At 40.9% G+C, this 13,667-nt stretch overlaps 1 protein-coding gene across 2 annotated transcripts; it reads right to left on the reverse strand.

Moving 5' to 3' along the window:
• Positions 1-1,086: 1,086 nt before the first annotated feature.
• LOC111142536 (ATP synthase, H+ transporting, mitochondrial F1 complex, alpha subunit 1, cardiac muscle) lies at positions 1,087-11,542 on the reverse strand. 2 transcript variants are annotated; one of them, XM_022495794.1, is made up of 12 exons: positions 11,386-11,542; positions 9,201-9,279; positions 6,869-7,038; positions 4,998-5,171; positions 4,744-4,910; positions 4,414-4,562; positions 3,821-3,972; positions 3,486-3,710; positions 2,672-2,779; positions 2,394-2,538; positions 1,450-1,600; positions 1,087-1,315 (listed from the first exon to the last, which is right to left on the reverse strand). In XM_022495794.1, exons 1-12 carry the CDS (start codon positions 11,443-11,445, stop codon positions 1,234-1,236), a joined length of 1,662 nt encoding a protein of 553 aa, XP_022351502.1. In that variant the 5' UTR covers positions 11,446-11,542; the 3' UTR covers positions 1,087-1,233. The 2 variants fall into 2 exon arrangements, with proteins under 2 accessions (XP_022351502.1, XP_022351503.1); XM_022495795.1 differs by having other exon boundaries at positions 5,064-5,171; positions 11,386-11,507.
• Positions 11,543-13,667: the final 2,125 nt, after the last annotated feature.

A 13,667-nucleotide genomic window follows, 5' to 3' on the forward strand; every position in this document is an offset into this window, starting at 1 on the left:
GCCAGTCAGGGGCCCCAGTGACAGTCAATCTTCTAAACTATGGTATCCAGTTTTTGGTCAACCACCAGTCTAATTGCTGTGAAAGTATGTTTAGACATGACTAACACTTAAAATACTATGCATAAACTATTACTTTCCATAACATGGGTGGGTCTCATCCAGCTGTAGGCCTTTAGAGAACCTGAGGTCCACCAAGGAAGGAATTCCGCCTCCAGACACAACTCTTCACCCTGGTCTCCAGCCTGTCCACCTGCCTTTTGAAACTTGCCAGCCCTTACCATCTCTCTGTACACATCCTATTTGTTTTTTTTCTCTCAGAAACTCTAATACCTGGATTAAGCTCTTAGGTAACAAGAGCAAACCTTTAAAACTCTTAGTAGAAAATAGAGTTATCTTTGTATATTGTAAGGTGAAGGTTTCCCAAATAAGACCAAAAATACTAATCATAAAAACTGACCAGTTTGATTATAAACTGCTGCTTATAAAAGATATGTTAAAGAATACTGCACAGGGACGCCTGGGTGGCTCAGTTGGTTAAGCGGCTGCCTTTGGCTCAGGTCATGATCCTAGCGTCCTGGGATGGAGTCCCACACATCAGGCTCCTTGCTCGGCGGGGAGCCTGCTTCTCCCTCTGCCTCTGCCTACCACTCTGTCTTCCTGTGCTTGTGCTCTAACAAATAAATAAATAAATAAAATCTTTAAAAAAAAAAAAAAAAAGAATACTGAACAAGAGAAGATACTGATAAATATATTTCTATTATGTCCTTTCTCAATCTGTACCTTTCAGACTTCACTTAGCATTTTTTTTCATTTCCTTGATAATTTTAGTTGTCTTATTCTTTTCTTGCCTGCAGTACTTCTTTATATAGATCAGCCTTGGCAGAGAAGCCAGTGGGTCTCTTCAACATTACCAGGTGTAAACTCTTGCTACATATCCAGTTACCTAGTTCATGAATTCTTCTTCAGTCAATCACAAGGCATTCTAGAATCTTACGAAGAGCTCAGCCTTGAATCATCTAAAAAGCATGCTTATTAATTCCTCAAATTAATTTTAGCTCTTTTAAAAGAATTACTCAGACTACAGAAAACCACCAACTGATATGGAACCTTTATTTTTTTTAAGGTAATTTCTGTACACGTGAAGTATGGGAGTAATCCTTTTACAAATGGAACTGATTACCAGAATAAACAACAACAAAACCGAACTGGTATTTCACGTGAATCCACAGGAGTTTAAGCTTCAAATCCAGCCAAGAAGTTTGTTACGATTTCTTTCAGCTTAGCATCTGACTGCTCTGAGATCTTTCCATCAGTCCTATTTGAAATAAAAAGCAGTTCATCAGTACTGACCTAATCAAAAATTCAATGACTAGCTACAAAATTCAAAAGAACTAACAGGACTTTGTATCTTAAAATTTACAGAAAAGAGGCCATGAATTGTGTTCATACCTAATATTGCCCAACAGGGCCTGGTGCTGGCTGATAACATGAGCCAGGAAAGCGTGCTCAAACTTTGTGATCTTGCTGGGCTCCAATTTATCAAGATACCCTCTTACACCAGCATAAATAACAGCTACTTGTTCTTCAATTGCCATGGGAGCTGAAAACAAAAGAACGCCAAGTTGCTCAAATAAACGCCACGTTAACAAAGTCAGAAAAACTTACCTTTTCTTCTAATTATATCATGTCTCTACATATTACCTACTCTCACTTTCTCTGTGACAACTCCACATTAATATCTTTCCCACTTCTCTCCCCCAGGAAAGTGTTTTTTCCTTGTTAACTGCAAGCCTGAAAGCGTAATCTTCGGGGATATTCCATAACCACTATTTATCATCTGGCAGCATTTAAACTGTTTAAGATATAAATAATTTGCTGAGGGGCACCTGGGTGGCTCAGTCATTAAGCATCTACCTTCGGCTCAGATCACGATTCCAGGGTCCTGGGATCAAGCCCTGCATCTGTCTCCCTGCTCAGCGGGAAGCCTGCTTCTCCCTCTCCTACTCCCACTCCCCCTGCTTGTGTTCCCTCTCTTGCTCTGTCAAATAAATCTTTAAAATAAATAAATAAATAAATAAATTGCTGAAACTACAGCAAGAATAAATGTATACTAACATACTTTTTAAATCTGCCCAATGCCATTCTCTCAAGGCCAAGGTGGAAAGGGTAGGAGGAAGAGATCTAATAGGTTTTAAATCTCAAAAGAAAAGTAAAGTATATAGTAAGTTTTCCTGGTTATTCAAATGACTGCACTGGAAGTACAATTGGCATTAATCACATTCAAAACACTGTATCTTTAATGAAAGAACACCAGGTATTCTAGCTTGTAAGGAGCTATGGGATTCCCAGGCCCTTACACACAGTACACAGGCTGATGAAATGAGAGAACTCACAATACTGTCCTTGCTTCAGCAACTCAGTCAATCGCACACCGCGACTCAAGAGCTGCTGAGTGGCAGCATCAAGGTCAGAACCGAACTGGGCAAAAGCAGCAACCTCACGATACTGAGCCAATTCCAGCTTCATGGTACCTGCCACCTGAAATACAGAAACGGTCAGCTCATGAAACACAGAAATACTTAACCCACTCACTGACAAAGAGCACTATCCAAGTACACTATGATTTTAACCTAATGATACCCCTTCTCCTTGACAAAGTGATGCAAATTACCTGCTTCATGGCCCTGGTTTGGGCAGCAGATCCAACACGGGACACAGACAAACCAACGTTAATGGCAGGGCGGATACCTTTGTAGAACAATTCTGTTTCCAAGAAGATCTACAACATACAGAGAACACACACGTTAACAAGCTTTAAAAGAGAAAAAAAAAACTATTTTCAAAATTAAGTAAAAAACCTGAAGCCCAACATCTCCAAGGAAAAATGTTAAGTATCTTCTCATCATAAAGAGCCCCTCCAATCTTCCCCAGCACCTATCAACTTACATATTCTATTGCTAAGATTAAGAGAGGAGAAGAGAAAAAACAGGTGATGAGGGGCACCTGGGTGGCTCAGTGGGTTAAAGCCTCTGTCTTTGGCTCAGGTCATGATCCCAAGGTCCTAGGATCGAGCCCCGCATCGGGCTCTCTGCTTGGCAGGGAGCCTGCTTCCCTTCCTCTCTCTGCCTGCCTCTCTGCCTACTTGTAATCTCTGTCAAATAAAATAAATAAATAAATAAATAAATAAATCTTTTTTTAAAAAACGCAGAGGAAGTGATCTGACCTCTGAGATTTGCTTCAAAATAATCAGGGGTAGAGAACAGCAATGGCTATAAATGAAGCAAAAATGAAGTTCACTATACCACGAACTGAAATGGATGAGAGACATGTGGGGTTCGTTACACTGTTCTCCTTTTCTAAACATTTTAAATTCACTGCAATAAAGAGTGAAAGGCATTTAATGAATCAGTTCATCAACATTAGTTTCAACCAATGCCTTGGAATCATCCAAAGCTTTTATATTTATTTTAATCATAAAATAATACCTGTCCGTCAGTGATGGAAATGACATTTGTTGGAATGTAAGCAGACACATCACCAGCTTGTGTTTCTATGACTGGTAAAGCAGTCAAGGAGCCACCACCAAAAGAATCATTCATTTTGGCTGCTCTCTCTAGGAGACGGGAGTGTAGGTAGAACACATCACCAGGATAGGCCTCACGACCAGGAGGCCGGCGGAGCAGCAGAGACATCTGACGATAGGCAACAGCCTACAGTACAGAGAGAGGGTTATAAAGTTCAGTTACTAGAAGCTAAATTTGTCACCTTCAATTGTGGTGCAAACACAGAAACAGATTCTAAAAATATATTATCCTTTGACCTGTTTGGATAAGTCATCGTAGATGATCAAAGCATGTTTGCCGTTATCTCGAAAATATTCTCCCATAGAACAGCCAGAATAAGGAGCCAGGTACTGAAGTGGAGCAGCATCAGAAGCAGTAGCCGAAACCACAATGGTGTACCTCATGGCATCTGAGAAGAAAATAAGTTTTTTAAGTTTCACAAGGTTATCAACATTTTGGTTTTAAAGACTACTGTAATTTAAAAACTAAGTGCTTTAGTACATAATTTACCAAAGTCAGATTAACCAGAGTCAAACAGCACAGATTTTAAAGAAACTGACAAAAACCTTAACATTGTTTTATACTACTTTTACTTTTACTTATTCAATTGTATTAGAAGAAATTTCAGTTCATTAGGGAATAATTAAAACCAGCCTTCATTAAGTAGAAGCTATCCTAAGATTAGCAATATTAGGACTCCCAGAGAACAATGATAGTAAAGTTCTTTCCTTTCCTTTCAAGTAAACCCTACCCTCAAGGCGGGGCTTGAACTCGTGACTCGCAACACCAAGAGCTGCATGCTCTATCAATTGAGCCAGCCAGGCATCCCTGGACTGAAGCTCTTTAATACCTGCATCTGTGAGTCTCTTCACCAACTGGGCAACAGTGGATCTCTTCTGACCAATAGCAACGTAGATACAGTATAGCTTCTTCTTTTCATCAGTTCCATCATTGAAACGTTTCTGGTTAATGATGGTATCAATAGCAATTGATGTTTTACTTTAAAAAGAGAATGTAAATTTAAATTTTAGTAAATACTTCAAAGGATTTCTCAAATTTCAGTCTTCTAATTCTCATCAGATTCCACTCTCCCCATTATATCCAAAACATTTACCATTCCAACCCTAATAAGTAATCTTTCCACAATTAAATTTTAGTTAAAATGTTTAACAAGCTTTACCCAGTCTGTCGGTCACCAATAATCAGCTCACGCTGACCACGACCAATTGGCACCAAGCTATCCACAGCCTTAATGCCAGTCTGCATGGGTTCACGCACAGAGATTCGAGGAATGATCCCAGGGGCTTTCAGGCCAACTCGCCTACGGGTCTTGGAACCAATTGGACCCTGTTAAACAATAAAAAGGAGCCCCAGAACAATCAGTTTTGATGTCTATTAGAAGCTACAAACACATCTAATAACCGTTAAACGTACCTTTCCATCAATGGCATTACCAAGGGCATCCACAACACGGCCCAATAGCTCCTCGCCAACTGGAACGTCCACGATGGCTCCTGTTCTCTTCACAATATCTCCTTCCTTAATTAGTTTATCATTTCCAAACACGACAACACCAACGTTGTCAGGTTCCAAGTTCAGAGACATACCCTACAAAACACACAATTGAACCCCCATGAAGCCTGAGTAGTACTTCTTCCCAAATGTCAACACTACATGAAATGAAAATAGCTAGTTAAAAAAAAAAAGGCAGTATTTGGACTTTTGATCTGATTTACTCAAGTATTTTTATGACAAAAAACCTTCTTTTATCAAGACTTAAAACAGCAACACGTTCCCTTGAATCCTCTTAGGATAGCATTATAAGCCTAACATGCTCATTTATTTACTATATCGTCAAAGAACTAGAAGAAACAAAGAAACTAGGTCAAGCTTTTTTCAATGTACTTCTTTTGTCTATGGATTTTGAACCAGGTGATCAGTATGAAATAAAGTGATCAACTGGAAATTTTAAGACACAGTTGATTTACATCTTTTTATCTGTGAGTAGTGTCATAAACAGCTAAAAAAAATTACAGTGAGAACTCATCAGGTTAGTAGAAAAGCAAATTAAAACCTACCCAAACAAGGACAAAATGCTATAATGTAACAGTGCTGGGTCATCTCTCATCATTACAACTTTAATTCAAAATATAAGATTTTTAGGTCCCTATTCATTACTAAAGATAAAGGCTATTCATGAACTGAGTCTGGTCAGTTATTGAAGCTCTGCAGAAATACTCAGAACAAATAGAGTATCACTGCAGTTAATGTTCAATACAGTTGTCACTAACCACATGTGGCTATTTAAAATTAGAATAACACCATCTTACCCAAGTCAGAGAAACTCAATTTTCTCTCCAATTAACAAATCTCTACACATCACCCACTATCTCTGTGAGAAACTCCACATTGTACATTCTCAATAGCCTCACATGTAAAATAGTTACTATACTTAAACAGCGCAGACATAAAGTATTTCCATCATTGCAGGAAGTTCTATTAGACTATACTAGACTTTTACATCTTAAAAGCTAAAAAAGAAACTCAGAATTTATTTATATCAGCCTCACCTTTCTAAGTTATGTAATGGTATACGCTGAAGATATGAGAGGCTAAATTTTTAGCCAAGGTCTAACAGCTATGGAGAAAACTTTTGGCTGTGTAATTATTCTTCCATATCAAGGTTTTTTACCATACTGGTCAGTAGCCAGAGGACCAAGTCTGTCTTTACCCACACTGAGTGGGTAATCCTACTCCCCCTGGTCTACCCAGATATCATGCTCTGCTTTCCTCAGAAAACCCATAACTGCTACCATTTGTTTTCATCCCACTGGCCAACTAGGCTCAACCTAATAGAAAGAAGTAGACTTCTATCATCAGAGAGCTTCTGATAACTATACCGCTAGCTTAACAATAATAGGTCTACTCTTAGAAGATATACAAAGTCAATGACTTCCAACTTTCCACCAGAAATGAATTTAGTTGGAAGTTATCTAAGGCTCTTATATAAGACAATCTTAATAGGTATAAAGCAGACTTCTTAGAATTTGGCTGAAGGTTTTAGTCAATTTTTTATTTCAGCACTAGTGCCCACAATTTATATATTATCAGTCCCTAGAATAAAAACTTTGGTAACCAAAACCCTAAAGTTTACTTTTTTTCACAATCAATGATAATGATTAAATACTGAAAAAGTTGAGACTGAAAGTTAAAATAAAAAAAACACTAGCACAATCTCTAAACTATTAAGTGAGTAATTCAGAGACCAATCCTAAAACACCAAAATCTCATTTTTTGTAATTTACCTTTAAACCTGAAGAAAACTCTACCATTTCTTCTGCTTGAACATTTCTTAGCCCATGTACACGGGCAATACCATCACCAATGCTCAGGACACGTCCAGTCTCTTCAAGGTCAACAGAGGTATCGGCTCCAAGAATACGTTCTTCAAGGATAGAAGACACTTCAGCGGTACCTATTGAGAGAAAAAATCCATTGCAAAAATAGCCTAGTCTCAAGGTCTTTTTAAAACCCACTTCCCTAACAACATAAAAACTATAATTTTGTAATCACAATAACCAAATTATTTTTTTTAACATTTTATTTATTTGCTTGACAGAGATCACAAGGAGGCAGAGAGGCAGGCAGAGCAGAGACAGAGGAGGAAGCAGGCTCCCTACTGAGCAGAGCCCAATGCGGGGCTTGATCCCAGGACCCTGGGATCATGACCTAAGCCAAAGGCAGAGGCTTTAACCCACTAAGCCACCCAGGTGCCCCTAACCAAATTATTCTAAAATGTAATATGCATGGTTCTATTCAAAAAAGCTTGATATCCACCACTGCTATAAAAAAACAAATCCAAGGGGCTCCTGGGTGGCTCAGTTGTTAGGCATCTGCCTTCGGCTCAGGTCATGCTCCCAGGGTCCTTGGATTGAGCCCTACACTGGGCTCCCGCTCAGTGGGTAGCCTGCTTCTCCCTCCCCCACTCCCCCTGTTTGTTTCCCTATCTAGCTGTGTCTCTGTCAATAAAATAAAATCTTAAAAAAAAAAAAAAAAAACAAACAAAAACTACACAAATCCAAGTGATGGAGAGAAAATTTCACAAGACAAATGTAAACCAGATAAGCAGCTAATAAAATTAAGCAACATCATTATAATAAGAATTTTCATCTTTTACTCCTTTTATTTAATTTCTCAGGAATTTCTATGTTGAAACCTGACTTTTTTGCTAAACTTTGCAGGAAGCTTAAAAATGCAATCTAATTTTTTTTTTTTTTTTTTAAAGTAGGCTTTATGCCCAGCATGGAGCCCAATGCAGGGCTTAAACTCATGACTCTGACATGGAGACCGAGCTGAAATCAAGAGTGGGACACTTGGGCGACTGGGTGACTCAGTCGTTAAGTGTCTGCCTTCGGTTCAGGTCATGATCTCAGGGTCCTTTGATGGAGCACCACATCAGACTCCCTGCTTGGTGGAAAGCCTGCTTCTCCCTCTGCTTGTGTTCCCTCTCTCTCTCAAAGAAATAAATCAAATATTTAAAACAAAAACAAAACAAAACAAAACAAAACAAAAAAAAAACGAGTGGGACACTTAACCAACTTAGCCATCCAGGCACCCCAAAAATGCAATCCATTTTTAAAAGCAACTGTTAACAAAGTATAAATATCTTTCCCCTTAAAGACATGCAAATACTTAATATTCTTCATCTTAGCATGTGTTCACTTGTTTAATCTTTAGTTCAAAAGCCCCACTCACATATCCCCAAAAGAATTCCCTAACCTACGCATCTTCCCTGCTCACCTCCACCATTCTCTATTTGCAATGTGCAAATCTGTAGGTTGCCAAGTACAGATTAGCAGCTATTACCACCTAAAATCATAAAGGTAAAAGTTGTTTACTTTTTTCTAATTTGTTTTTGAAGATTTTTTACTTATTTTGACAGAGACACACAGCGAGAGAAGGAACACAAGCAAGAGGAATGGGAGATGGAGAACAGGCTTCCCGTGGGGCAGGGAGCCCCATGCAGGGATTGGGATCCATCCCAGGACCCTGGCATCATGACCAGACCACAAGGTAAACACTTAACAACTGAGCCACCCAGGCACCCCTCTAATTAAATGAAATCTTTTACAGTTCAGAAAGGATACCCACCACCTGATATGTGTACTTCCTATTTCCACCCAAAGATACTGTATCAGGGGGCGCCTGGGTGGCTCAGTGGATTAAGCCGCTGCCTTCGACTCAGGTCATGATCTCAGTGTCCTAGGATGGAGCCCCGCATCGGGCTCTCTGCTCAGCGGGGAGCCTGCTTCCCCTTCTCTCTCTGCCTGCCTCTCTGCCTACTTGTGATCTCTCTGTCAAATAAATAAAATCTTTAAAAAAAAAAAAGAAAAAAAGAAAAAGAAAGCTGCAGTATCATGAAAAAATATGTATTTCACTAGAACAAGAGAACCTACCAAGACAGGGCTAAATGGCACATTACAGGCAAAGAATCTGAGATTTGTAGTAACTAAAATTAAGAGGGAAAAACAATTAACAAATGAAAATTAAAAAGTTATGCAACCAATGTAACTTATTTTTTCCCTTACTGACAAGGCAGTAAGTGTGGTGTATATAGACTTAGAAATAATGACTTACCAGTCTTCTGAAGACGAGTGTTAGAGGCATGGAGGTTCCTTGCAGCAATGAAGGAGGATCCCAAAGCATTTTTGGAGACCTAGTGCATAAACATTTTTAAAAAGTTTGTTTAAAAAAAAAGACCTTATAGGGCGCCTGGGTGGCTCAGTGGGTTAAGCCTCTGCCTTCCGCTCAGGTCATGATCTCAGGGTTCTGGGATAGAGTCCCACATCGGGCTCTCTGCTCCACAGGGAGCCTGCTTCCTCCTCTCTCTCTCTGCCTACTTGTGATCTCTGTCAAATAAATAAATAAAATCTTTAAAAAAAAAAAGACCTTATAAAACTGGCAAGCTTGAACAAATGCAGGCTTAGTTTGATCAAATTGGTTTGATCAGTCTGACCAAGTTATCAGTAAAAATATTATTTATATTCAAAATATTCTGCTTAAAATTGGAAGGCTATTAATCACATGACAAAGCAGATTTTGATATATGCAAAAATGTATTAAGCAGCTCCTGGGAACATGGTTAAGTATTTTATAAAAAGCCTATTTTAGGGGTGCCTGGGTGGCTCAGTGGGTTAGGCCTCTGCCTTCAGCTCTGGTCATGATCTCAGGGTCCTGGGATCAAGCCCCGCATTGGACTGTCTCCCCAGCAGGCAGCCCGCTTCCCCCTTTCTCTCTCTGCCTGCTGCTCTGCTTACTTGTGACCTGTCAAATAAATAAAATCTTAAAAAAAAATAAATAATTTTTAAAGTGATTTTTAAAAACCAAGAGTTACCAAATTATCCTTTCCTTTAAGGGGATCAGGTACTATTATTTCATCTTCAAATACATTTGAGTTGAACTGTGGAAATTCTCAGTAAGGTAACTTCCTAAGAAGGGGAAATATCCATATATATCCTATTTTACTTAAAAAAAAAAACAAAACAAACCCAACAAAAAAAAAAACACATAAAAAATTCCTGGGCGCCTGGGTGGTTCAGTGGGTTGGGGGCTCAGGTTATGGTCTTAGGGTCCTGGGAATCTCTGCTCAGCGGGGAGCCTGCTCCCCCATCTCCCTTTTCTCTGCCTACTTGTGATCTGTCAAATAAATAAATAAAATCTTTTTTAAAAAATTAAATTCCTAAATGTTAAAGAGAGTTTGATTAGAAATAAAGAATGGCTGTGGTTCTTTCCTCCCCCCCCCCCCCCCCCGGCCATGGACAAAGCCTACAACAATCTGGACCGCCTCCTTCAAGTTGTAACGATGCTATTAGTCACTGTCAATTCTGAACCTATCTTCTACAGAACCGGTTGAAAACCACTAAAAATGTTTTTCTTGCAACTTAGTTGTATTAGAACAGTAAATTAGCCAGTGTTTATTTTACCTCTGAAACTGATACTACGTTTAACAAGAGTAAGTAAATGTAAGCCTTAAAGGGCGGTAAGTTACGAAGGGCATTGACCTTTACAGGCATTTTCCAACCTATGCTCTATCTTGAGCTCTCAATCACTGTCTAACTTTTCCTCAAGGACGAAATCTTAAAACACGTCAAAGTACCACGACACAAAGCAAACCCTTCTTTCTGCCTGAGACAATTTAGGTTTCACTGCTCTCACGGTATCGGCCGCAGGAAATGCACATTTACACTGTATGGCGTTTCACAGACACCTCAGTATTCAGCACTGAGATCGTCTACTTAAGTATTCAGAAAAGCACCTTCATTTATTGCTTTCCCCCGAACCGACCTCCGAGCACAGGTGAAATGCCGGGGCGTACTGACCTTCATACAATGTCAGGCTTACCCAGGTCGCTTCAACTAGAGCTACCAATAGTCCTCGGACCTTCGGCGGGGCAATCCCGGAGAACTGGCGGGCGACAAGCCTCGCCGTTTCAGAGCAGGTGTCGGAGAGCTAGCGACCCAGCCCTGACCTTCACCCAAAGCCCCCTCTCGGACAGCTCTCAATTGAAGTCCTGGACACCCCCTGAGGTCCCTCTCTAGACAACATCGAAGTCGCCACCTCCCCTGCAGCGCTTAACACCGTCCCGCACCGATGGCGAGCATCTGGGCCCTTGCGCCGTCGCCCAGCCCAAGGCCGAGCAGCCAGCGATGCAAGATGGCGGCGCCCGCCAGCCCCTCGCCCTCCAAGCAGCAAGAGCTCGCGAATCAGCACAGCACCAGCCACCCGCTGGGCCACCTCCCTCCCGCCGGTACCCCGCACTCACCAGCCCGGCCCGTCGAGGAAGGGCGCGGGCCACGGCCGCGGCGACGCGCACGGACAGCATCTTTGCAGGTTCTCCTCGGGTGGCTCCTCCGCAGCCGCAGCCTCCGGACTGACTGGGACAAAATGGCAGAGCGACGAGGAAGGTCAAGGCAGCCGACCCACCTGACCCGGAAGTACCGCCCCTCGTGCTCACCCCCGGACGCAAATCTGCCTTTTGCGGGAGGGTTGGGGGTGGAGTTACTTTTTTAAAGTATTGTTTTTAGAGTTAAACATAAAAATTAGCGATTATATCTTTGTTAACTTCGGCCCAGGCTTTCGTTACACATTTGTTTTGACCTACTGAGTTGACCTTGTGGTTGCCCCTGGCGACCATGTGGGTAGCGGAACCCCTTACGTTGCGGCTTTCAGGCCCAGTCCGGGCTGGGGACGTGTAGGCGTCACCCGGCGGTGGGACGCAGCTGGTTTGAAGGTGACGGGAGGTTGATGTTGTGGGGTCCGAGACTACAGCTTTAAAAGCGTAGTAGCAAAATAAACAGTTATCGCCAGGGGCGTGCGGAACTAAACTGTAGATCGCTGGCCCCACCCCCCAGACCTTCTTAAAGTTGAAAATTTGGAGTAATCTGAATTTTTGAGAGGCGCCCACACCATTCTAGGTGATCCGTTACGCACTCAAGTTCGAAAATCGCAGTTCTTTTATATTCTATCTAAATGAAATCTGTATATTAGAACAAATTGTTTAAAAATGGTAACAAGCGCAAGTTCAAAATGAGTGGTTGCCAATTCACTGAGGGTGGTGCGGAATCAGAAGTCTCATCCCAGACTGGACTAGGAGTCAAGGTTTCCTCTACCAACTAGTTTCAGGACAACAGGGACTATACTTTTACATTTGGAATAAAATTAGGGCGTCTGAGTGTCTCAGTCAGAGACAAGCCTCCGCCTTGGGCTCAGGTCATGATGGGGAGGTCCTGGGGTAGAGTCCCCGATTGGGCTCCCTGATCAGTGGGGAGTCTGCTTCTCCCTCTACCCTATGCCCCTGCTGGCCTGCTCTTGATTTCTCTCTCTCTCACTCTCTCTCAAATAAATAAATGAGACCTTTAAAAAAAAATAAATTTGGAATAAGATGGAAATGATAGGGATGCCTCGGTGGCTTAGTCGGTTAAGTATTTGCCTTCCGCTGAGGTCATGATCCCAGATTCCTAGAATCTAGTCCTGTGTCCCGCTCCGTGTTCAGCGGGAGCCTGCTTCTCCCTCTCCCTCTGCTGCTCCTCCTGCTTATGTTCTCTCTTCGTACCCACGCGCACGCTCTCTCTCTCTCTGCCAGTAAATAAAATCTTTAAAAAACAAAATAAAACGGAAAGGATGAAATAAAAAACACCTTCTATACCGACACACTAACATTGGAACAGAACTTCCCCACCCATACACACACAGACTTTTTGCCATACTGAGATTTTTATGATATGCACAGAATTGTTGTCAGGGGAGGGAATATTGGGTGTCTTATCTAGTTTACAGACAAAACCTTAATTTGGGTGGAGCATATGAATATCAGGATTAAAAGGATCATGTCCTAAAATACAGCTTGTGAATGTATGGTCAGCAATCCCTTTTCTAATATTCTATTCCATTTTTAAGGTGACTATCCTTCTCCTTATGGGTAAGAGGAGGCTAACAGAAAAAAATATTGGCTTCTAAAAACAGAAAGGTTGGAAGGGTATTTTGTGAAATTAGTAGTGATGAAAGTGGACAAAGGACATAAAGATAACTTTTCCCCCCATACTCAGAGGCTGTACCAACTTAATTGAAATTTGGTTACTGAGCAGAGACACATTTGACTAAAAAAAATAAGGAAGCCGTACAATATGGTATTGGCTAGTTAGTAAAATTCTTTTTTTTTTTTTTAGTAAAATTATTTTGAAAAAAAGTTTCATCATAAAGAAATTTCTGACTTAGAAGAAAGATATTTAGTGCTAAGAGTGATCCACAATTTGATATTAAACCACATATATCACACCATTGAGTACATGGGCTACCTTTCCTGATGTTTCACAGTATACTACAGGAGGCTGCAGGCAGCAGTGTGGTCTAACTGGCCTTCAAAGATAAAACAATCAGAGCCAGAACATTATGATCAGACTCTAGCTCTACTACTTAGTCTTGGTCAAGTCATTTAATCCGTGTGTGCATGGTTTTTAATGTGAAAATAGGTAGACTAATGTGTTCATCTATTTTTCTAGGGTACTTGTAAGAATGAAACTAAAACAGGAAAACAAAGAGAACTAT

Source organism: Enhydra lutris, unplaced genomic scaffold (assembly GCF_002288905.1).
Source record: "Enhydra lutris kenyoni isolate GAN:26980312 unplaced genomic scaffold, ASM228890v2 scaffoldscaffold8, whole genome shotgun sequence".
Lineage (NCBI taxonomy): Eukaryota > Metazoa > Chordata > Mammalia > Carnivora > Mustelidae > Enhydra > Enhydra lutris.